Below are 26,762 nucleotides of genomic sequence, written 5' to 3'. Positions count from 1 at the left end.
GTGTCACTGAGGGTGTCATACGTCGAATATCTTCGTGGTTTTAGAATAAATAACAACTTTTCAGAGAGCACGTCGACTGGAGAGCTCCGCTCATTCTCAAAGCATACATAAACTTCACGCATATTCTCCCTGCCACATCAGTATTAGCTTCCGGCACGTATGTAGTGCTATACAACCTGGTCCATGGTGCAGGGTATTAGCAGGGAGATTAATGATTGCCTGTTCTATTTTAGTTCTATTCGAGAAACACTGACCTGAGTGATAAGGCAAATTCTGCAGAGTGGCCGGAACATGCAGTCAGGGTATCAATAAACAGTTATGCCAGGATGGACAAAATATGTACAGTGGCCAGCGCTTGCTCTTTGTTTTATTCTTTACTGACTGATGTTGTCAGTTTGAATTGCGTTTTGCATCTCTCCATGCGCCTGGCTTTGGTCCGACAGTGGCATTGGGTACGGGAGTGGGTAGGTGATATGCCTAATATGTGAGGGCCTTATTTGGAACAGGACCTGCTGTCACTGGTCTCAATGCATTGTACAAAATAGCGTACTCCAATCAATCTATTGGGGGTTGCATGTAGATAGCAGCAATAAATCCCCAAAAATGCAGTTAATTTCGTGTTTAACCTTTAATAAAACTTCAGTAACGTTAGTAATTTAATGTAGCTCAATCATCGTGCCCATTTAACTAATGTATATTATAATAATATAATAATATTTTATTGCGCTTAATGTATACAAGGATACTATGGCAAAATACAGAATACAGAATACAGCACAAAATACAGTATACATTACGGAAAAGAAAATACAGTAGAGTACACAGGAAAGAGCAAGTGTTATGTCAGAAGTAAACTACTTCTTAAATCCCATATATTACATTTCAACTTTGCCCGCTCCATGGGTATATGCTAGCGGTTACAATGGCCTATCCTGAATGGGCTTAGAGTGGATGAGTTATGTTAGTTAGACACTTGTATAATATAATTTGTTTGTAGGGTATTTAGAAGATATAGCTAAAGTGCACAATAGCCAAGATAACCTTCGAGAGAGGACTAGAACTACTGCTTGTAGAGAAGCCTGGAATACCTTGCTGGACTGTATGGAGTGAATAAATACAATATATATACGCCCGCCGCCCGCCATTCGTACAAGGCCATTGGATTAAGTCATCATTTTACAACGTTTTGAGTGAACTTGCTGACATGAAATTGGTACGGACATGCATTTTGCAAATCATAATTGGTCGAACAGGTGGAGCCGATCGGTTTCCCTGGAAACGTTGTTCATTTGAGAACTCATATTTCTTGTCTTAAAAACCTTTCTGACGATTTATGAAGGTTTTGTAGCTTATGGCAAATTATTATTTTTAAATGTGTAAGCTTTTTTTAAGAAGTCACTTTTTGAAAGTTTGTAAATGTATAAGCATTTACAACTCGTCGCAATGACAATTTTGAACTTGGACTACACGTTTGTATTTCTTGTTTCCCTCACTACAAGAGAGAAAAAAAATTGAATTTTCTAGACGGCATTGTCTCCCAACAATACAGCATTTAGTTTCAATCCGCACTCGATCGATGCAAGTGAGATATCGGATACAACATCGTGAAAAACACATTATCTTTCTGTTGATCAATAAAGCGATGCGTAGTCTCGTTTCCTGAACCAGGGAGAGTGTTTTAATTGTGGAATGCTACATTTAATAAAGCACGGTGTATCTTCGACTTCCATGACTGCTCGACCTTCCATTTATGAGGCGGTCGCCTGGGCCCGTATTTATCAAGCAACTTAAGTTAGGTATGCCTAAGCGGTAAGTACCATACTAAGCTAAGTACCATACTTATGTTGGAATTCACAACTTGACTTAAGTACCTACATAGCTAAGTAGTATACTCAAATTTAGGTATGGTGCCTAGATGTGTCCAAATGTAATTTCCAAGGGTGTATGTCACATTTCACAGGCCTTTTATGTACATTTCTGTGGTTTGGGGAAGGTTCTGGGTCGAGCGCCTCAATGACCACAATGATAAACTGTGTATTACGATTCAGATTTCATATCGGGTAATGCTTTGGTGATAGGCCTATACCAACTGTGCATGGGCCGGTATCCACTAGTTTAGAGCAGTATAGACGCAATGGCTAAGTTGACAAGGCAACCAAACTTTACAGAGGCTGAAGTGCTGAGATTGACAGAAGAATATGAAAAGGAATTTAATTTGCTTGTTTCCAAATTCGGGCCGAACGTCACATCTCAGAAAAAGGCCCAGGCATGGGTTCGAATCACAGAAGCAATGAACGAACGCAATCCATCGGTTGTGCGGACGAAATCGCAGTTGCTGAAGAAGTGGCAGAACATGTGCAGCAACATGAAAGATCAATACCGGAAACATCGAAAGGAGAGTGCAAAAACAGGTACGTTTGTTTATTACCTCCTCAAATTTATCTTATAAACTTTTGACTCATTTTTCCAAATACATATCATGGGAATGAATGGCAACGTGACGTTATCTTATCAACGTCTTCCCTCTTTTAGGTGGTGGACCTCCGCCAGACCAACCGACTCAGTTATCACAGAAGGTAGCATCAATTATAGGCGAGAATGATCCTACGGTGTATGGAATTGATGGTGGCATGGATAGTTTAGTTCCAATTGCAAGTCCAAGTACAAGTCTTTCAACATGTTCAAGTGTTGGAGATATCCCTGATAAAGTTGTGAGAATATATGTATTGCGGTGGTAGGAACTAGGTTATGTTTTAGGCCCTTTTGACCAAAGACCTTACAGGTCTTTTGCCCCAAATTAGCCTACAACCCCAAAGAACCAATCCACCGCAACATTCATGAGATTCCCAGTGAAGCGTTGCAATGAAATGGTAAGGGAATACTAGAGCTCAATGGGTTAATTCCATTAAAATAAATGGCTTTTTTAATGTCTTCATTATCCAAAATTCAAGGAAAAATTCAAGTAAATTAAATGTATTATCCAATAGCAAATCAACATAAAAGTAAATTCACCTATGACTTCTTTAATTTAGAAGTAACTGTTAATACTAACAATTTCTTCAGACTACAAGAAACTAAGATAACACCTGGGTTTTTGAGCCTGAAAAATAAGAAAGACTGTCTGCGACTGGAAAAGAATCCATTATCGTTTTACCAGAACCAATTTAACATGGCTGTTTGGTTTGCTACAGCAGGTTGTGGTATTTCAATAGACGATCACTTGAATCACAGTGACCCATTGATAAGGTCAATTTACAGGTTTCATGTTTACTATCAAATATTGAAGATCATGAAGAATCTAGAGATACCAATTCCAGGTGAAAGTGATTTTAATGAGACAAACAATAACATTAACCGTAGGAAACTAGGAGGGTTATTGAGTGAATTTGGTTTAAAAGACGAGTACGATTTCTCGGTGTTTGAAAATAACGGTGGTTGGAGGTCATGGAGTGTACCGGATTACAACCCGAACATAACTGATCCCGGATATTACATCAATGATTCTAAAATCAATTTCTTCCTCATGCAAGTTCATGAGAATAGAATGCCACCGATGTTCAGTAAAGACTGGGATGCTGGAATGGCTAATTTCAAATATCCAGATACCTTCATTAAGTATCATGTGAAACAACACAGGAATGTATTTGATGTAATTACACAAAATGAATGTCAAACCTATCAACAATTCATGATATTTAAAACAAATGGTTTCTCTAATCCTGGAATAGAGAGGTTGAATGACACAATAAGAACATATGTTTACTGTATTCTGGGTGCTCAGGCGTTGACCAGAACACCAATAATTGGAGTACCGGGTACAGAATTGGATGCTCAGAAGGAATTTAACAAACTATTAAAGGACTCGATTAATCAACATCCTGATATTCCCACTTCAATTCAAAGATACCAAAAAGCAGTGAGTGACACTCATACAAGACTAGATTATGTAATAGCACCAGGATTGTATGTCATAGGATCAAATATGGTACTCGTTATTGGTAAGCTGGATAACTACAATAATAACATTTTAATAGCACCAAAAAATGCTAAACCCGGTAAGAATGACATTAACCACAAAAAGACCTTACCACCACCACTGATGGAAGGAAATAGTTCTAAGAAAATAAGAGTTAAGAGTAGTGTTGGTACATCAATGACCAGTCATACGCCAAAGAGTAATGTTGATACACCAAAAACAACTGAAACCTCAAAGAATACTCCTACTACTACTAAACTTGACACCAAAGTTGAGAAGGTGGATGATACTCATGAAACAATTAAATTCATGCTTTACTCAGTTGTTGGTACATTGATTGTTTTTATGGTTAGATAAATAAGTAATTATGGCTGAAGGAGGTGAAAATTATGAAATGAGTGAATACTATCCACATTACAATCCTGATTACGATCCTGATTACGAACCTGATTACAAACCTGAGGATTATGTTGATATCTTTGGTATTAATCCAAAGCCTAAAGATGATGGCACAACATACAACACAGGAGGTGAAAATTATGCTGATATCTTTGGTATTAATCCAAAGCCTAAAGATGATGGCACAACATACAACACAGGAGGTGAAAATTTTACTGATGAAACTTCATTCACTAAAACTCCAGAAAGGCCAGGCACAACATACAACACAGGAGGTGCAAATCTTACTGATGAAACTTCATTAAGTGTACCAGAAAGGCCAAGAGTTTTTGACAAGCAACTAGAGGAGAAGAAGTCATTGCTAGATGATAAAGAGGATAAACTTGATACAGCATTGAAAAAAAGTGGTAAATGGAAATATGACCCTAACAAACTAAGTAAACTAGCACCACGTATTTATTTGCACAACGAGGAACCTTACTTCTTGCCTACAAAAGGAGAATTAGCAAACTTTACAGAACAACAAAAGAACAATATGAATAAAATTCCTAATCCTAATGGAGGGAATGCCTTTATCATTCCTTTAATTAAATCAGATGGTAAATTCCTTTCTGAAGGCACATTAAAGAATAAGTTTGGTACTAGACGCAAGGGCCCAACGCGCCGCGTAGCGGCAAAAAAGCGAAGCTGGCGAAACATTTATAACGGGTCACCGTCACTTATTATTGGACTTATAGCGCATTTACGGGGTTGCAACTATTTTGCTTTATAGTGTCACCAGGAAAGAAAAGCATGCGAACTAACGCCGATCTATTTGTATAAAGTGATAATTGGAAGGTATAAAGTAGGAAATATCAATAAAATAATCATTCCATGTCGTCTTTTGAGGGCATTTTTGATTGTAAAAAATATATGTGTACGTCACCGTAGTCTCTGCAATGATAATTTTATCAGAGCAGTCTCGCGCAAGTAGAAGTTCTTTACCTATGAGTTCTTCACTTATTAGTCTCAACGTCTGGCGCAAAGCCAGACGTTTTCCATTACGATTTCACTACGATGTTTGACAAGAAGGAGCAGTGCGCGAGATATGCTAATGAGCAGACTTCCCTCGCTTGAGTTTCTGAAGAATGTTCCATATCGCGCTAAGCTCATCTCTGCTGATTATGACGGGCGTGCAACGGTAGGTATCTGCTCCCCAACTTCCACCCTAATACGGTACAATAAGTTACCATTTGATGGGAATGGGACAATGCCCTCACTGTGTATGGAGTCATAGGGATAAGAAGACATTATTCATTAGTGTTGGTACAAGTGATTTTGCCCAAAAAGCATGCGCATTCAAAAAACGAAATATGCAAGGTATCACGTACATGACCATGACGACGTGCAGAAAGTGCACTGGCCAGTGCATACCCTATGGCTATGTACTAGTAAACATGGTAAACATGAACAACATCATTATTCATCGGCAGTTCATTTTACTCCGAGGTTTTCCTGAAACATATAGCCATGATGATTAGGCCTACCATGTACCATGACCAATAACAGCACCAGATCATGTAGATGTCAACAAGTTCACATGAACCGTATAATCCCGCATGGCACATGTGGGGCATGCGTCTAAACCAAAGCCCCAAAATCACTTGTTTTGTTCTATTTCACTTGTGTTTCCCCCGTCTCCCAGTCCATAATACATTTCCAGTTTACAATCCCCGATCATGGCCCAACAAAAGGTCATCGGATGACTAAAGGAACACAACTGTTCAATGGATTTATAGTTGAATGCGATCAAACTACGTCTTTTCAATCGTGGATTGTAAATTTAACCCCATGGGCCTAGGGAAGGCCCTACAACAATACTTTCGACACAGTTATTATCTCCGCTGCCTCCACCATGTTACACACAGTGCTCACTGCTGATTCTAAAATGCGCCACCTAGTCAAAACAGGAGATATGTTCTTCTAGGAATAGATCTCTTTCCAATATTTCGTCATTCCACTATCGTCATCACCTCATCATACTTTCATTGACATTACAGGCACACATCCACAGAGCACTCTTCAAATCATCTACACAGTGGTTATCCAACTAGGATTATAAAGGTAATTTCTTAGCCCCCCACAGTGGGTTGCAGTCTTGATAAAGGGGCACTATTGCTAGCAGCTAGGTAGGCAAGATAAAGTTAGCCGAAGTAGCCGATAGGGGTCTCTCACCCCTCAAAGTCCGTCACAACTATTCAAGCTTGTACAAGGAATACATGCAGTGCTGACTCTAACATGACCCAATGGGAATGTCGCACAGTCATCTGTCAAAAACAAGACCTATGTTGTAGTATGATCTCTTGCCAATATTTAATAATTGCACTATCGTCATCACCTCATCATACTTCATTGACATTACAGGCACACATTGACATAGACCACTGTTGCAATCAACGACACAGTCGCTATCCAAGTAGCATTATAGAGGTAATTATCATTATCATACCTCATTAGCATGTGAACCAATCGCGTCGCGTCCTTTGCGATCACGGCAAAGCCTCATGGAATAATGTCTTTCACCGTTGAATAATTTTTCATATTCCATGCCTACAACTTCAATTTCTTCATATTCCATGGCTAGAAGTTCAATACTAATATGATATCCAAGATAAAGTTACAAGAAGTAGTCAATAGGGGTCTCTCACCTCTCACTGTATGTCCACACTATTCACGCTTGTACGAGGAATACATTCAATGCTGAATATAACAACACCCAGTGCCCTTACTCTGTATATTAGTCACTGGAAGATGGCCCATTTCACTCCTTGCTTCTACTTCACCTATAGTCTCATTGCAAACGCCTCAGGTCTATGATATCACATTCACTTTCAGCTGTCATGCAACGCAAGAACTGTGCTATCTGCCATCGCACATCAACGAAGAAGTGCAGCCGCCCACATTCCACCTCACGTCTGTCCGACCAGCTGCAATCCTCGAGGACGCCCCACTGTACCACGATTTCACTACGATGTTTGACAAGAAGGAGCAGTGCGCGAGATAGGCTAATGAGCAGACTTCCCTCGCTTGAGTTTCGGAAGAATGTTCCATATCGCGCTAAGCTGACCACTGCTGACCATGACAGGCGTGCATTGGACTGGTACAGGTTGGAACTGAACATTGAATATGCTGGTGGTGACGCTTTCTGATGAGAAGTTGGTCGTGACTGATGCAGTATCCTTGGACTTGTCCACAGTATCGTTCAATCATTGCTCTCTGAGCTGCCTTGATTCTGTACTTACCCAAATACTAAGACCAAATGCCTGTTGACTGTGCTTTAAGAGAGACTGGCGCCATGCCTAGAGATATGACTGACCCCTATTGGCAAATTTGTATGACTTTATCTTGCCTACCTAGCTGCTGCCTATAGTCTCCCTTTAACTGGGGAACACTTCAAAGTCCATAAAATGCTATGTTCCACCTTTTAATGTGTTCAGACCGCCATTTTCAAAATAATCAAGTCAGGACACTGCCTTCTAGTCTCATAATAAATTTTGCTTTCCTCAATAATAACATTTCTTCTTCTTCAATGCTTTCATCATTCCAAACTTCTCCTCCTCTGACTTTTACAGGGGTACAGTCATGGCAATCAAAACCCAAATACTGAGACCAAATGCCTGTTGACTGTGCTTTAAGAGAGACTGGCGCCATGCCTAGTCTCTCTTAAAGCACAGTCAACAGACACCAACCCCCTCAGACTCAGAAACCACAAACGCCCAACCCTTCCTGCTACCTTAATACCTCTGGATTTGCTGACATGATTAGAGGTATGATTGCACCTGACCCACCAGTAAGGGAACCTAAATCTGCATCCACTCAAACAGATACATTAATTAATGAGGTATACAGTTCAAACCAACCAATAGATCAACTGATAGATGCTACTGATGATGAACTTAAAACACTGGGTTTTACTGAATATGCCTTGAGAGAACTTAGAGGGTTAAAACACGCTGGTGATGAACTAGCTGCAGTAAAGATGGATAAGGACATGCAAATAGAGGAATTAAAAGATCAGCTTCATAATTTAACAAGAGACTATGTAAAGTCTGTAGAAGAAGATACTAAAGATAAAGGAGAGTTGAAAAAGCAAATAGATGAACTAAATGACAAATTGTATGAGGAACAGTCAAAGGTATGGAGGTTAGACAATGACAGGGAGTCACAAACTAGAAGAATTAAACGTTTAATTGTTGATGTTCTAAAGAAACCAGACTCAACTATTCCTCTGAAGGACAGAATAAAGTTACTTTTTTTTAGACGTATGGTGTAACTATTAGCGCCATAATAACAGCTGTTGTAATGACATTTACAACTCTAGGTCTTAGTATTTGTAGTGTTTTAAGTGGTGCCACTAAATCTGTAAAACCAACTCCAGGACCAGACCCAACTCCAGGACCAGACCCAACTCCAGGACCTACACCAGAACCTGGGCCAGGACCAAAACCATCAATACCAGATAAAGTAAAAGAAGGTCTCAAGAAGTTTGCTGAATGGCTAAAAGAACTAGCCAAGAAATCAGCTGCGGCTTTACCGGGAATAATAGGGTCTTTAGTTTCATTTCTCCTGAAAACAATTGGTGCAGTTGTTGGCTTTCGAGCTGAACATCTGATCATAGCAGTTATTGCTATTGTTAGTTCCATAATTTATGGTTTAATAGAGGGTGTTAAAGCCTTAAAATCACGTAAAGCCTTAAAATCACGTAAAAGGTCTTAGGTGACATTCTATCAAAACAATGTTTAAAAAATAATTATTATGTAAATAGAAGTGAATAGGATGATTTCATTAAAAGACTATTTTAGTAAATGTAGCAATGAAAATCTTACTGGATTCCTTCGTCCTAGGGTTATGGATCGAGCTATGCTCTCAGGACTGCGTCCGACTGGAAATTTTACATTCAATAAAAAAGATGACAGTGGAGAAGATGATAAGCCTACTCGAGCTATGCTCTCAAGACGAAGTCTGACTGAGACAGGCAAAGTAGTCCTGCCAAGAATGAAAGAATATGACGTCAGTACCAACACTAATGCCCAATTCTGCCGTAATTGTAAAAGGTGGACCCTTTTTGAGTATCAAAAAAACTTGAATTCAGCAAGGTACGCAGCTAAAACTGTGAAGTATCAATTCTGCACCAATTGCAATTCGACTACTTACGACGATGATTTTAAAACTCTTGAGATCAATATTGACAACAAGACACGTTACTTTGACAGTATTCTAAGGAAACTTGGATGGAGTCGGCTGTCCGAATCGGCAGTTAAGTATTTAAAGGACTTTGTGGAATGGTATTTACAGGGTTGCTTTTCAAGTTCCAGAAAATGCCTCAGTAAGCAGAGATATGAAAGTACTCTTCAGTCAGCCCTAAAAATGGGTATTAACACTCTCCCCTCTAAGTTATGTAACCAAGGGTTACATGGTGAAGCCATGCTTTTTAAATTCCACTGTGGGGAATATGACTGGTTTCTTGCAATAGAATTTATTAACAGGGCAATTGGTAAACCGCAATTAACCGATGAGAAAATCACTGACCTTAGACTAGTTTACTTTGCCTTCCTAAGATTTCTGCATTACTGTGGTGTCAAGGTCACCATTAACTACAAGGTATTTTTACACCAAGCCTTTAAAACGCTGAAAATTGATTATGTAATATTTACACCTTTTTTAACCAACAAGGAGCGAGTTAATGATTTGGAGAGATTATGGTATGATTTCACTCAAAGTATTTTCTTCCAGAATTACAAGGTTGAGAAGGAATATGACCAGGATATTGACAAGCAGTTTGACGTTTTATTGAGTGCTAGTGCAGGTCGAGACATTAACTGCATCAGTAGTATTAAGTTTACACCAGCCGGACTTCGTCCTGAGAGCATAGCTCGAGCCGGACTTCGTCCTGAGAGCATAGCTCTAGCTAGTGTTAAGTGCAATAAACTTGTGAAAACAGCATTTTGCACTTAACACTCATTTTTCTATTATTTTAAATGAACAGTCAGCAAATGAATAGTCAGACATCATCTGTAATTGAACAACAAATGAAACATATTGGTGTTATGAGTCCTGAGAGCTTAGCTCGAGTTGGGGCTTCTAACCAACAGAACACTGGTAGTTACCAACAAAACAGAACTAATTTTCAACAGAACTGCTCTACAAATCAACAAGTTTCAAACAAGCAGTTGAATAGTTCAAATTTAGTTACTCCTAGTCAGGGAATAGTTAATCCCAGTCAGGGAATAGTCAATTCTAGTTACCAACTAGGATCAAGTAGCAATCAACAAAATTTGAACTATTTTTTGAACTATTTTTGAACTGATAGTGGCCTTAAAGCCAAACAAGACTTAGAGATTCTAATTGCAACTGGTAAAAGCAAGGATTTCCTTAATAAACAAATAACTTTTAATGACTTAGATAATATGACTGAAAAAGAAATCTTAAAACACCATAGAATGTATGAAACAAAGATGGCTGCTAGACTTAATGATTCTTTGGGTAAGACAGTACTTAAAGCTTACATTAAATTATCAAGGTGGTTATTACCAATAGATGATGAAGATGATCTTTACCATGATCTTAGAAATGATTATTTGATAACTAACGAGTTGGATAAATGGCTTGGATGGTTGAGTTTGAGAATGGGTGCACTAACTGCACTTGCTTCAACAACACTTATTACTTTAGGTCATTGTCATGAGGAATCATCTATGAATACATCGAGTATGACTGCATCAAATATGAATACACCAAATATGACTGTCTCTGAATGTGACAAACCAATAGATGAAAGTCTAGATATCACAGGTAGTGATGATAAAGAAGACTAAATTAACCTGGTTATGAGAACATAGTTCCAATTAATTTGAGCAAGATAAATGGAACTTGAAACTGTAACTGATACTACTCGAGCTATGCTCTCAGGACAAAGTCCGACTAAAGTTTCAGTGTCTAAGAAACATCGATCAGAGAAACAATTAGCATGGTCCAGAGAACTGGGTAGAAGATCTAAGGAATTTAAGATGATAAAAAAGGATAAGACGACATTTAAAGTACAGGACTCCTCACCAAAAAACAGAGTTGTGGAAAAGGAGGAAGAAGAAGTAGAGGAAGAAGAACCACAATCTCAAAATACTGATGTATCACTGCGTGAATCTAGTAGTAATACCTATGTCTATGTACTAGGTTTAGGTGCCGTTATTTAAGCAGCATTCATTATGTTTAAGAAACTTCCTAAAAAAGTAAGTAAAGAGCAGCGATCAGGCTTGAATCGAGCTATGCTCTCAGGACAAAGTCCGAATGAAGCAGTCATGAAGGGATCAATTAGCCCTCTTGTTAAACCTGTAGTTAAAGAGAAGAAATGTACTATTCCTTTAATGGAATGATCTCATCAGGTGGTCAGACTTCGTCCTGAGAGCAGAGCTCGAGTCCGAGGTGCTTGTCTTCACCACAAGAGTTTAACTCTATTCGGACTTTGTCCTGAGAGTTTAACTCTATTCGGACTTCGTCCTGAGAGCATAGCTCGATTCTTAACTCTAAAGAAACCTCTGTTCCTCTGAAATTAACTAGCTTACCATTCTCATCAGTGATTTCGAATTTTATGTGATTAGTACACTTATTTATCGTTTTCTTACAATTCGGTTCGTATCGCTGCATTTTTATTTGGTCACCATCTTCTACAGGTATGATGCAGAAAATGTTAGATGGTTTATTGTTGTAGAGGGTCTTAGCTTTGTCAACCAAATTAGCTTGCAGGAATAGATATTTCCTGTAAAAGTTGAGTGGTCTTGTGGAGTAGTATTTTCCTTTCTTGGTGAATTTAGTTTGCTTAAAGCCAAACCACTCATTCACCACTGTGAGCTGTTTTTCTATCACCTCTCTTATGGTTTTTCTTATTTGAAAACCTTCTGTGTTTCTCTCAATCTTGATTTTTTCATTTTTATCTAACTTGTATACTTTCAGAGGGTACTCTTTATCCTCTGTAAGTTCAAGGGTTATGTAATTATTGTTATCACAGTAAATTTTCACATGGCTAATTCCAATTTCTTTTATGTATTTTTGCCATACCTCACAAAACTCACTTAAACTAAAATGTCGAGAGTATGGAAATGTGTATTGAGTAATGGTGTCTTTAGTTGTGGTAGATTCATTTTCCAAATACCGTTCGCAAACTTTCATGACTTCCTTTTCAAGTGTATCTGTTTCAAGTCCAGGAGCAAATAATGTCCTAAATTCATCCATACACCATAATTGTTTATCTAAGGGCTCATTTGTTGTAATTCTGGTTATTTCGACTAGAAATGAGAAAATCCTGACTCCCTCTGGTAGAAAATCACCTGTCCACCATGAATTGTAAAAGGTTATCGATTTCAAAGTAATTGATTTTATGTCTAATTGGTCTGTTAAGTAGTACTCAAATTTGGCTTCATTACATTCTTGTTCATTGATTATGAAGTCAATTTCTATTTAATTCAAGAGATTTATTGAATTTAATAAATTTTAATCTAATAAATAGAATGACTGATAAGAATCAGAAAATACTTTGCACTACATGTGACAAGTACATATCATACAATAATATGGCCATTCACAGGAGAACCAAAGGTCACTTAAGTAAATTAAATCCGGATTATGTGCCTCTTGCTCAACCCCGAGCCCCATCACTGATCCCTAAAACTATGGATAAGAAACTTGCATTTGAGGAAAATGAGCTAGATGGCATAAAGAAAGTGAGTGGAATAGAAATAGTAAAACAATTTGGAAAGCCTGTAGTCACCATTAGTTTGAAGATTGACAGAGAAGCTAAACAAGTGTATGAATACAGAGATAAATTAGAGGAGGTATTATTTCAACTCAATGATTACCATCACAAAATTAGCATATCAGTATTTGCTCAGTTTGATCGACCTTTGGTCGAAGAGCAGAGCATTGATCGTCAGGGTGAAAGTGTAACCCGGACTACGTCCAGAGAGCATAGCTCGACTAGGACAAGGTCCCGAGAACAAAGCTCGACACACCCCATACAGTCTCCAATGGAAAGCATAATTTCAAGGAACCAGGCAATTTATGCCATAACCAACCAGTTAAACTACATTAAGACACAGATTGAGGAAAGGTACTTTCAAGGTTCTGGACTTACTTTAAATAAAATAGAGTCTTGTAACATGACCATCTGTTCTTACAAGAGGTGTAAAGGTGGTCATTACACTGAATTACCATTTAAAACAAAAGCAGTAATAAATGTGGAATCAAATGACAATAAATGTTTTCTCTGGTCTTTATTGGCCGCTAAATATCTGAAAGAAAATCCAGAGACGGACTTTGTCCTGAGAGCAGAGCTCGAGAGTACATTCAATATCACTACTGATATGCTAGAAATGACTTCGTCACGAGAACAGAGTTCGAAAACTACTGATATCAAAATCAAATCATTTCCTGTATGTATTCAAAAGGATATTCCTAAGATAGAGAGTGATAATAATCTCAAAATTAATGTGTTTAAATTGCAGAATGAATCGGCTAAGAGCACCTGTGAGGCAAAACTAGAACCTCTCTACCTGTCCAAGAATTATGATGATGATGATGTCATCGATCTGCTGTATTTCAAGGACCATTTCATGTACATAAGAGACATCAATCTTTTCTTCAGGACACTAGCTCATAGAGTGTATCTTTGCAGGAGATGCATGAATTACTTTTACAGGAAGTCAACACTAGATAATCATAAAAAGAAATGTGGAGAACACGATTACTGTAAGATTACTTTGCCTCCACCTAACAGTAAATGGTCACAAATTAAATTTGAAAAACACTCATTCAAAAATAGAGTTCCATTTGTGATCTATGCTGATTTCGAAGCGATAAGCACAACAGTCAATGATAACTCGAGCTCTGCTCTCAGGACAAAGTCCGACACAACTCAGAGCAGAGCTCGAGTCGGACTTCGTCCTCAGACAGATACCACTGTTACCACTAAAAAAACTTTTTAAACAAAATGCATCAGCTGTTGGTGTTTATGTTCACTCAGACTACACACACCTTTACAGTAGCCAGTATGTGTCTCACAGGGGTGCTGATGTTGTAGATGTGTTCTGTAATTGGTTAATCAGGATGGAAGAACAATTCTCTAATTTATTGAACTGTAACTTTCCTCTAACAATGACAGATGAAGACTGGCATAAATATCAATTAGAAACACATTGTTACTATTGTAATCAACCTTTGGGATATGACAAGGTCAAGGATCATGATCACTACTGTGGTAGATATCGAGGTGCTGCTCACAACTCGTGTAATTTGAATGAAAAGAAAGCTATGTTTGTTCCAGTGTTTTTTCACAATCTCAGTAATTACGATTCTCACTTATTTATTAAAGAATTAATGACTAAGCGACCGAAGTACAAGAAACTGAAAATACTTGCCAAAACATCAGAGGAATACATTTCATTTCAGTTCGGTTGTTTCAGGTTTTTGGACTCGTACAGATTCCTGCAGTCCAGTTTAGACAACATAACCAAATCAATGTTGGATGATGATTTTAAAATTACCAGACAGCTGTTCCCAAATACCACTGACTTTAAGCTATTGAGGAAGAAGGGTTCAGTACCTTACTCTTTTTACACATCACATGAAAGCTACAATGTTACTTACCTAGAAAAGTCTATGTTTTTTGACGAATTGAAAAATGAAATGGCACCTGATTCTGCATATGATGAAGCTAAGGTAATATGGGATCATTTCAAGATCAGGTATCACGGTGAGTTCATTGACCTCTACCTCAAAACTGATGTGATCCTTCTAGCTGATTTATTTGAGAAATTCAGGGATGTCAATTTGAACTACTTTCAGATAGATCCATGTCACTGTTACTCGGCACCAGGCCTAACCTGGCAAGCTGGTTTGAAATACACAGGAATAAACCTAGAACTACTGACTGATACCAACATATTACTTACTTTTGAAAAGGCAATAAGAGGTGGAATATCGGGTGTTATGGGAACAAGGCATATCAAGGCCGATGAGAGTCATAAATTGCTGTACATCGATGCTAATAATCTTACGGATGGGCCATGATGGAACCTCAACCCTATGGTAGTTTTGAAATGATAGATATTGATCCACTCGAGCTATGCTCTCAGGACAAAGTCCGACTAGGACAAAGTCCCGAGAGCATAGCTCGACTTAACATGAATGTTATTAGTAAAGAGCAGATTATGGCAATTCCAAGTGATAGTGAGGTAGGGTATTTCTTAGAGGTGGATTTGGAGTATCCAGGAAATATTAAATTTAAGTCGAGGAACTTTCCATTCTGTCCTGAATCTCTCTTTATTGAAGATGATGAATTAAGTCCTTACCAGAGGGAGTTACTGGGTGATGATAAAAGATCAAATGTAGAGAAACTAATACTAACACAAAAGGATAAAACTAATTACATAGTGCATTACAGAATGCTACAGTTTTACCTAAAGCACGGAATGGTACTTAAGAGGGTTCATTCAGTGATAAGCTTTAAACAATCAAAGTGGTTAGCACCATACATTGATTTTAACACTAAAAGACGTATGGATTCTAAGACTGATTTTGAGAAAGACTATTTTAAGCTCATGAATAATGCGTTCTACGGAAAGACTTGTGAGAATGTAAGGAACAGGGTTGAAATTGAATTGGTATCGGACGGGGAGAGAGCCAGGAATGTAATGGCCAATCCCAGGTTTTCATCGATATGCGTATTTGACGAACATAATGCTGCTATTAGCATGAGGAAAACATCAATGAAATTCAACAAACCAATCTACATAGGAGCTTCAGTACTTGAATTGTCTAAATTATTAATGTATGAATTCTATTATGAAGTTCTTTAACCGTGTACTTTGGTGAGAAAAATATTGAACTACTGTATCTAGATACAGATTCCTTTGTACTTAACATTAATACTGATGACTTAACTAAAGACTTAAAGGAGTTGAAACACTATTTTGACTTCAGTAATTATCCAAAAGATCATCCACTCTATGACACCAGTAAGAAGAAGGTACCAGGCTACTTTAAGGATGAGTTAGGAGGAGTCGAGATGACTGAATTCATTGCCCTGAGAAGTAAGATGTACGCTTACAGGACAAAAGATTACGATTCTAAGAAATTGAAGGGTATTGCCAAGAATGTAGTAAGGAGAAATATCTCATTTGATGACTATGTTGATTGTCTTGAAAAGAGTAGGTCATTTTACCACAAGATGAGACACTTAAGATCAGATAAACACCAAATCTATTTGGAAGAAGTTGACAAAAAAAGCCTCAGTCCTTTTGATGATAAGAGGTTCATACTTGAAGATGGAATAAGAACGTTACCGTTTGGAATGTATTATGAACGCTACATAGATTACAGCGATTCAAACTTCGCTTGAGTCGAGCTTTGCTCTCTGGACTTTGTCCTAGTCGGACTTTGTCCTGAGAGCAGAGCTCGATTAAACTAATGAATAGGGTGGTGCTGATGGTAGTGCTACTTGGTGAAATTCATCCCTAACACCAAAGTAATGATAATAGTGATAGTGATACACCACATTAGGATTAGGACTATTTAGTCGAACTTTGTTCTCGGGACCTTGTCCTAGTCGGACTTCGTCTTGAGAGCATAGCTCGAGTCCTGTATGATTTACTGAACTTTTAGTTTTTCTAGCATCTCTATCTGTGCTAGTTTTTTTCCTTCTTCTAAAAAAGTCTTCTTTAAAGACTCTACATCAACAGCTGAACTTGCCTCCCTTTGTTTTTTCCTAATGGCATTTTTCATCGAAATGTATTTCTCCTTCTTGAGAATCAAAGTAAACTCATCTGTAGATATGTGAGAATCGGTTAAGGCTTTACTAACCAAATCATTGATTGTGTTCAGTTTTGAAATTGCCAACATTCTGATATTCTCATGTTTTTCAATTTTCCTTAGAATATTCTTTTTCTCCCAGCCTATGGCCGATGAAATAATGGCACTACCTATTGTTACGCCACCCAAAGCTAAGCCTATCGGAGCCGTGATGACACCAGCTAATGCTGAAACACCAACAGATCCGGCTGCTACGCTAGTTAAATTAAGGAAGTGGCTAATGCCAGTAATTACGCTAAATGCTTTTTTGTACTTTGAAAATATCTTTCTTCTAAATTCAATCTCGCTTTCTAAGAAACTCTTAACATCACATATTTGTTGTAGTCTGAAAGCCTGAGGGTTACTTTCTGTATGCTTTTCAGACCTTTCATAGTTTAATTGACTTTCAGAGTTTAAATTACTTAAATCTGGATAAACCTTGTTGTCTCCATCCATTTAATTAGTGGGAATAACTAGAATCAGTTGTTCTGTCATTTCTAGTGTTTAGTGTTGATCTTGCAGACACTACAGGTTTTTGAAGTACATTAAATTTTAAAGGTTTTTCTGACCCAGCAGGCCCAGCAGGTTTTAAAGGTTTTTCGGGACCAGGCTCCAACTTTGACTCTACTTCTGCCTCTAATTCTCTATGAAATCGTTCTAATCTTTCTTTCCAATTACGTGGTCGTTTTGTGTAACCCCAAGTTCTATTCATTTAATTAAGTAGAATAAAATCAATTCACTGCAAAGAGTAAATTTCTTTCAAGTCTATTATTCAACTTAATCATCTCGTTTATGATTTCTGTTTGACTACATATGTTAATGTTCTGGTTCATTCTCATGTTATTATTTAAATTCGATAATCTATCAAGCAGAATCATATTTTCATCACGAAGATAATCCCCGAAATGCTGTGATATCACTATTTTCCAATCTGGTATTACATCCTGGTCTCGAAAGACAAACCAGTTTTCACTTCTCATCTTTACCATGAAATCCATTGACCTATCCAATTGATCCTTAAATAGTGTGTAGTCTACTTTAGCACTCTTCTGTCTGTTTTCTGTCTTTTCCATTGGTCTCATGTTAAACCAAGCAAAGCACAGTTCAGGTTTATCTTTGAATTCCTTGATTGGTAAGACATGATCCAACTCTTCTTCTTCTATTCGAACTCTGTTCTCGGGACTTTGTCCTATTGGAGATAGACTCCTCTGGTACTCTAACCACTGATGGAAGAAACTGTCTGTACATCCTAGATTAAATGAGGAATTACCGTTACACTCTCCCTTAGAAATGCGGTTTAGACCAACTCTAATTTTGTGTCTGTCTCTATTACCATTTTGGTCAAGGTAATCCTTTTTGTAATATGAATTAAAACATGATCTGCAGTTACCTCTATTTCCGTTTTTACCAAATTTACCATCACTTAGTAATTTAATTTCATAACATTTATTACATCCCTTGATTTTACTTGAACCACATTCTTTACAGTAATCAAGTAGTTTATTACGCCTGTTCTTTTCAAAATTAATTTCAGGTTTCTTTTCACAGCACTTAACACAATAAATTGTAGGTTGATTTTCCATGTTTTGATTCATCATATTATTCTGATTTATCATATTTTGATTTTCCATGTTTTGATTTAACATAATCTGATTTAAGATAAACTGATTTATCATATTTTGATTTAACATAATCTGATTTATCATATTTTGATTTAACATATTATTTTGATGCAAATAATACAAAAACTTCTGAATATTTTGATTCATCATATTATCATGATTCATCATATTATTCTGATTCATCATACCATTTTGATTATCAAATATTGCTCCCTCCATTTCTTTCTTTATTTAGTAGGACATTTTTTTTTTTAAATTACGTTTTTCGAACTTGTTCTTGTGACTTAAGTCACTTTAGAGACTTTATTTCATTTCAATGATTTGATATCAGAAACTGGTAACCATTCATTGAACTTATCACTGTAACCCTTCCACTTCACTAATCCGTATTTCTTGCCTTTACTGGTCTTGTACCTTAGGATTTTCTCGATCTTGTACTCTAGCTGGTCAGGATTAGGAACATAGCTCAATTCCTCTTCATAGAAATATCCTTGAATTTCTTCTTTGTGGTAATCCTCAAGCTTGTAGACGATAGGGTGAGTAAAGATGATCTGTTTGATTTGGAACACCTCCTCAGTGTAGTTGGGCATGTAACCTTTACCGAAAATGGACTTGTACTTTGAAATTCTTACACTGTCACCTACTTTGTACTTTGGATCACCAAATGTCTCTTTGAGGTGAAGACCGTAAAGATTGTACCACACTGTTCCTTCGTTTTCCATCTTTCTGGCATCTACAGGTTTCATACCTATTGATGAGTGAAATGTGTTATTGTAGCCGCTGATCAGGTCATCCAGAACGTCAATCCACTTGTCAGTCTCCTTAGCGGTGAAATAACGCCACATTTTTTCTTTAAGGGTTCTATTGAATCTTTCTACTACTGCTGCCTTCTTATCAGATTTTGTGGAGAACCATTCTATGTCATTTTCTGTTAAGAGTTCCTTGAAGTGTTTGTTGTAAAATTCTTTACCGTCATCAAACTGGATTTTCGTTGGTTTTGCTTCTCTAGAGCTTTGCTCCTTGGACGAAGTCCTGAAAATCAATTTGAATGCATCTCTGATTTCTTCTCCCCTCTTACTCTTAACTGCTAGAGCCCAAGAAAAACGACTAAATAGATCTATGACTGTTAAAATGAATCGGAAACCCTTATTCTTACTCTCGAATTTCTGCATGTCAACCAGATCAGCTTGCCACTGTTGATCGATGTACGATACCATTGTCTTCCTGAAGGTGAATTTCTTAATGGCCGGTTTGTGTAGTTGGTGAGTTGGTAGTGTTTCTAGAAATTCTTTCACTTCTTTTTGTTTGATAAGTTTTCCTGAGCTCTGCTCTCGTGACGAAGTCATATCTTCCTTGACCTGTTTCCAGATTTTACTCAAAGAACTGTAAGCCACGGGACTCTCGGGGTTGTAGTACAAATCCCTTAGATACTGCTGTGTGTCATCCTTTACATCCATTTAAATGAGTGAAGTATTTATTTACGAGCCACACAATATGTTAATTTCTGGTGTTACCAATTGTGGTAAGACATATTTTGCCCTTGACCTCTTAGAAAAGGAGTATTGGCACAAGTTCCAGAACATAGTCATTTTCTGTCCAACATATTTCAACAATAAGACATATGAAAGGAAATGGATTTACCAAGACAAGAACGTCTACATAGTTAATCCCGAAGCTGTGGCCAGTAATTTGGACCTTGTGCTTCAGTTTGCTACTCTGACCTTTGCTGGTTCTAACACATTATTCCTCATTGATGACTGTGCTAATTTGAGAGACACAAAAAAGAAGGTGTCCGAGTTATGTAATCTTGCCTTTTCCGGCAGGCACTACAATCTCACTGTTTGGTTACTAGTTCAGAAGTACAATTCAGTTGTCAAGGACTACAGAGAGAACATAAGAATTTTAGTATTATTTTTTAACAAGGATGAATCAGCCATGAAAGATGCCTTAGAAGAAAACAGTGTTATTCCTAAGGAGAAAAGACAGTACTACATAGAAGAACTTAAGATGAAAAAAGGATCAAAACTGATCATTAGACTACAACATCCATTTGGATTTACTCTTTCCCATCAAAAATCTTAGTCCCGCTTCTGATCGAGCTATGCTCTCAGGACTGTGTCCGATCATCAGGACTGTGTCCGATCAGTGGTCTTAGTCTTTCTAACCCTAGTAAAATAATAAATTATTAACCCTAAACCACTAAGTCCTAGGATAATCCATAGGTACTCGTATTTCTTCATTTCATCACTAGGTTGGTAGTAATCACTTAATTGTGGTCGCTGAGGTAGTACAATAGTTCTTTCTGGATGTAAATGATTGTAAACAGTAAGTGCTGAATCAGTATTGTTAAAATCAATAGAAGCGTCTCTTTCTCTCTTTAATTCAAGATTAACAAAGTCAATAGTACTCTTTCTATGCTCCTCCCATTCTGTGGAGGCCTTCTGTAATTGCTCCTGAGCCAAATCATGTCTTTTCACTTCATCTTCATAACCGTTTTTGTCTATTGACTTGAAAAGGTAACCGGATCCAGTGAATGCTAATCCATTGATTATTGCAGATCCAAATAACATACCAATGCCAGCCATTTAATTCCAGTGAAAATGTTAATTCCAGTGAATTTAATGATGTGTCGCTGAGAGCATAGCTCGAGTTAATACCAATTGGTACTGTACATTATGACCATTAAGATCGATGATGTCACCTTTTTCATCAGTTAAGCGAATATTCAGCTTATTGAATCTTGGTTTACAGGGAATTGCTATTGGTTTCTCAAAGGTGTATGCTATTAAATCTCCAAAATTAGCTTCCTTTATTGGTCTTGTGGTTAGCACATCAGATGCTTCACCATTACTTAATACACTATTAGATTCGATTATGTCACAGTGAAAAACAAAATGGTTAATTGGTCTAAAATTGATGGGTTTCTCGCTTACAACATCATCCTTACTTTTATTGTCTAAAGGGTAAGGCCATTCTGATTTCATGCCAAATAATTCATTACTTTTACCAAGAAAGTAGATCTGATAATGCGCCTCATTTTTTCTCTTTAGGAAGTGTAAGATGGCCTTACCTGTTGGTTCTTCAAGGTCAAATCTGACAGCACCTCTACTCATACTATTTTCTTTCAACTTATCCGCAAATACTTTTGAAAAGCTCTGTAGGTCATAGAGACCATCTGGTAGCGTAATCTCTGCCACATCAAACCCCTTAACTTTGATTCGGTTATTCTCCCTGGCTGCACTTATGTTGTAGAATGTACAAGGTATTACTGCAAAAGTAAAAGTGATGCTACATGCATCTTGAATTTCAGTCTTGAGATTGACTGTTAAATCACTTGAACTCTGATCTGGATAGTCACTTGAATCTATGTTCATTACAGTAACCATTTAGTTAAGTAAATTTTCGTTTTCAAATTTACCTTTTATCAAATAAGTAAATTATTCTTACTTCATAATATTTCTGGGTAGGATTCCTTGATCGTAAAGGTACTCTAATGTTCCATTACTAATAGCTACAGTTCCATCCAGTTTAAGAATTTCCTCTAGGTTGGCCTGACTTGGGGGACCAATATTGATTCTCAAGAACCTTTTCAGTAGCATAGAGTAACCAATTGTTGTTGATGCCAACAGTAAACTTTGATACAGTGTATTTATGATATCTTTCTTTCCTGGTGTATCCAGTTAATTACTTAGAAAATCACTAGTAAAACTCATTATCTAGTATTCAGTGTTGGAGCGAACTTTGTTCTTGCAACACCTTAGTGTTGGAGTGAAGCAATCTGAGAATTCTGAATATTAACCTGGGCGTCAGAAACCACGAATATGTGCATTTTGTATGGTCCCTTTCCAGATTTCTTTGTAATAGATAATTGAATACCATCTTTTGTGTTCTGAAGCTTCTTTCCTGATCCGTGTAGACGATTGTCTTCAGAAGTTCTCAGGTCCAACCATAAACCATAGTGATTAGAATCACCATAGTATTTCTCCATGGTCATGTTACAGTCATGAGTTTTCTTCAAATCTTCAGACATGAAGTGTTTCTTGATCTCCTCCCATTGATCCATCATTCTCATTCCTTCTGGGAACACCTGATTGGCAACACCCTCTATTGTGATCTGCACTTTTCTTATGTTAGGGTTTTCAAACTTCTCTGAATCTCTAGCTCCATCTACATAGTCAGACACAAATAGTAATAATAATCCTTTAATAGACATTCTTGGAAAGTTGATGTTCTCATTAATTAGTGTTTCATTAGCAGTAACATTGACTGTCTTAAAATGGTCTACCCAATCATAAAATATTGAGAATCCAGAATTGTACTTGTTACTCAATTGACTAGCAATCATGTTGTTGGTTACGGTGTCATATTCAAAACAAATATTCTCTAGTTTGTAGCCCATACTTGCTGTGGTTGCGGTAACTATGATCTCTTCCTTTGGTGCTAATGTGATTTCAATGATAACATCTTCTTGAATTGGAAACTTGTAAAATGGAGCATGATGATGGAATAATTCAAAATCTAACGGTATTTTGTACTTCTTGTCAAACACTTTCTTTAATGTCTTTTCATTAGCTGTTTCTCCAGTGACATCAGCTTCAGCGACTCCTGATCTTAATTCTCTAAGATTTTTTGACTGAATACCCTGAAAAACTCTATCATTTCTTTCTTCTTCTGTTAACCACAGATCTTTAAATGTAGAATAATGACTGTATTCGTCAAGGTCAAATATCTGCTCTGTTCCCCACTTAACCACCATCTTTGAAATCAGGTTTCTACCAAGATTATTTACAACACTATTTTTAGAATCACCAGAAATGGTTACATCAGCAGACAGATAAAGAGATTTAGGTACAAAGAATGTATTCTCTCGCAATGCCGGTATTCTAACATACAGTGTTTCTTTGGGATTTGCAGATGAGGGGTTATGAGTAATGATATGATGCTGCCTCTCAGCTTTCAAACCAAGTGGAATCTTATGTGTCCTTTCGGTATTTAATAAATATCCTGTTGCCATTTTCTATTTATTTACTAGTAAAATTATGTTACATTTTCCAGGCAAAATTAAGGCCTTAAATCTGGTGAAAGATATTTCATCAGAATAACATTTGCCTTTAAACCATTGTGATATTCAATTGTACAATGACCATATCAGATGTTGCAGTCATTAATTATTTGTGCTTGCAAATTACAATGGCCATATCAGATGTTGCAGTCATTGATTATTTTTGCTTGTCAAAGACATGAAAAGGCCTATTGTGTCTTAATGCGTTTATCCGACAGAATTTTCGAAAATATTTTCAGCGCTGAAAATTATTTTTGCGACGCTAAAATAATTTCTCGAAATTCTGTCGGATAAACGCATTAACGAACAATAGACCTTTGTAATACTTTGGGACGTGAGTATTGTTTGGTCAGCATATGTTACCATGTACATGCAGACTCTGTCAACAATATTTTCAATAGATTCAAGCAACAATGATTAATCACTGTATCAGCTGTCTTGTAGGCCTACAGCATTTATTGGAATACGCTGGGACTGTCAAGATGTGCGAACTTCAAGGGTTCATTTCTCTGCTATTTTTTAACGGATATTTGCAAATGAGGTATCCTTGGAAAGCTATTGACGTGTACTTTCTGTTGGAATACAGTAAGTCATGATTACATTAACCCATTGAGCTCTAGTATTCCCTCACCATTTCACTGACCATTTCATTGCAACGCTTCACTGGGAATCTCATGAATGATAGAATATATGTATTGCGGTGGATTGGTTCTTTGGGGTTGTAGGCTAATTTGGGGCAAAAGACCTGTAAGGTCTTTGGTCAAAAGAGCCTAAAACATAACCTAGTTCCTACCACCGCAATACATATATTCTGTTGTGGTAGCTAGGAAGTTCCCGAGGCAACCAAGTCAAGCAGCATCAACCTTCCCCATGTACAAATCAGCGTACAGTGCAGCAGCATCATTACCGAGTCCCTGTCCTGCCATCGATGATGATAATCTGGAACCACCGAAGAAAAAGAAGAAAAGTGAGGAATCAAGTGAACTGTTTGGATTGCAAAAGGAGTTGCTCTTACTGGAGAAAGAACGAGCTAATCTAGAGATAGAAAAGTTGAAAGTGGAGAAAGAAAAGCTGAAAATGGAGAAAGAAAAGTTATCATTAGAGATCGAGCTTTTGAAAAGTCAGAAACTAACTGCAACCACTACTACATCAAATCCCAGTTTCACTTGCAGGCCACAGACGCCACCTTCTCGACCTGCTGACAATGATTATTTGTCTCATCAGCATTATCATAATCCGTGAATGTGATTCTCTTGATAAAGTTTATAAGGTGAAATAAAATTGATCAGGGAATACTATTTTCTCTGTGATAAAAAAAACTTACTTCGTTTTTTTCATGTTTAGGCGAAGTGTTGATTCACAAGTTGATTTCGGACCCCCGCTCCTGTAAATCGGTCAGGTAAGGCTACAACATTTTCTTGATCAACATCTGGCTGTGGCTGATGTTCAATGGGCGGCTGTTCATCAAAATCGGGCAGTCCTCTGTCTATCACGATGTTATGGAGAATAGCACATACTGTTATGATTTCACATGCCTTTCTCGGTGTGTACCGCAACTGACCATGGAGGCAATGGAATCTCCTTTTCCACTGCCCAATCCCCCTCTCAACTAAGCTTCGTGTGCGTTTATGTGCTCGGTTGTAGCGTTGCTCAGGCACGGTATTTGGGTTTAGGAAAGGGGTCATTAACCATGACCGTACGGGGTAGCCGCTGTCCCCCAAAAGAACCTCGTTACCTCTTCGCTCTTCCATCAGTTCGGCCAATCTACTCTCACGTAGGATCACAGAGTCATGTGTACTCCCTGGCCACTTCGCAACAATGTTGATGAACCTCGCCCTCGAATCCAGGACAACCTGCGTGTTGATCGAATAGTAGTGCTTCCTATTTATGTACCGCCACTCGTGGTCAGATGGTCCCAGTATCCAAATGTGAGTCCCATCTACACATCCAACCACAGCTGGGAAATGGGCAATATCGTAAAATTCATTCACAATATTTCCCATCTCTTGTTGTGATGGGAAGCAAATCACCCGGCCCATCAACGATAGCAGCGCCTCAGTGACCTGCCACAACACCCGGCACATTGTAGGCTGTGAGATTTGGACCGTATCTCCAGCAACCTGTTGAAACGAACCAGAAGCGAATAAACGCAAGGATACAAGCAGCTTCAGTTCGCATGGCAATGCATGAGTTCTGTTAGTATCCGGCTCCAAGTTTTCCCTGATAACGTTGGCAAGGTCTAAAATAATACCACGATCAAACCGATATCTTTGATAAAGTTCAAGATCATTGTAAGTATCCAATGGATGCAGTCTGTCCCGAAATACACGTTCCCGCCTCATAGCGCGTCGCCGATTTATGTCCATTTGCGGCAACAGCATTAACGCAGCCATCTCGAAGTAGCTTCCTTTACGAAATGATTAAAATTTGTGTTCTAAGCCAACACACTTAGACTTAGGACACACTAATAGGTGTCTTAGATTAAGGGGTGGATTTGAGTAGGATACTTTAGGTAAGTAGCTTGGAGAATTCCACTTAGGTATAGTACTTAACTTAGGTACATACTTAGGCACCATACTTTGACTTAAGTAGCTTGATAAATACAGGCCCTGGGCCTCTGGGCCATCGGGATCGGTAGGTGAGCTTTTCCGTTTTCTTCGACGGCGCATAGGTGATTACCGGAAGTGCATATGTATACAGTGGCAAATTTCATAAACCACGGTTCATTTTCTGAGGCGGATGCCTCGGCCACTGGGCCATCGGAATCGGTATGTGAGCGGTTTCGTCGACGGCATGTAGGCTCCCAATACCATGCGAATGCCGTTTC

At 37.8% G+C, this 26,762-nt stretch overlaps 2 protein-coding genes across 2 annotated transcripts; one reads left to right on the top strand and one right to left on the bottom strand.

The window, feature by feature from the left end:
* Positions 1 to 2,134: 2,134 nt before the first annotated feature.
* LOC135502613 (uncharacterized) lies at positions 2,135 to 2,738 on the top strand. The gene is made up of 2 exons (XM_064795562.1): positions 2,135 to 2,411; positions 2,533 to 2,738. The coding sequence occupies exons 1-2, from the start codon at positions 2,135 to 2,137 to the stop codon at positions 2,736 to 2,738; spliced, it is 483 nt and encodes a 160-aa protein (XP_064651632.1).
* A 22,537-nt stretch (positions 2,739 to 25,275) lies between these two features.
* On the bottom strand, positions 25,276 to 26,328 carry LOC135502612 (putative nuclease HARBI1). The gene has a single exon (XM_064795561.1). The coding sequence runs from the start codon at positions 26,326 to 26,328 to the stop codon at positions 25,276 to 25,278; it is 1,053 nt and encodes a 350-aa protein (XP_064651631.1).
* Positions 26,329 to 26,762: the final 434 nt, after the last annotated feature.

The sequence above is a fragment of the Lineus longissimus genome, chromosome 18 (assembly GCF_910592395.1).
Source record: "Lineus longissimus chromosome 18, tnLinLong1.2, whole genome shotgun sequence".
Classification (NCBI taxonomy): domain Eukaryota; kingdom Metazoa; phylum Nemertea; class Pilidiophora; order Heteronemertea; family Lineidae; genus Lineus; species Lineus longissimus.
This window is presented reverse-complemented; position numbering and strand designations above follow the sequence as displayed.

Bases quoted from the DNA above. Each gene is read 5' to 3' on its own strand.
- LOC135502613 (XM_064795562.1), top strand. From the start codon at position 2,135: ATGGCTAAGTTGACAAGGCAACCAAACTTTACAGAGGCTGAAGTGCTG. The intron at 2,412-2,532 runs GTACGTTTGTTT...TCCCTCTTTTAG, and splicing joins AAAGGAGAGTGCAAAAACAG to GTGGTGGACCTCCGCCAGAC.
- LOC135502612 (XM_064795561.1), bottom strand. From the start codon at position 26,328: ATGGCTGCGTTAATGCTGTTGCCGCAAATGGACATAAATCGGCGACGC.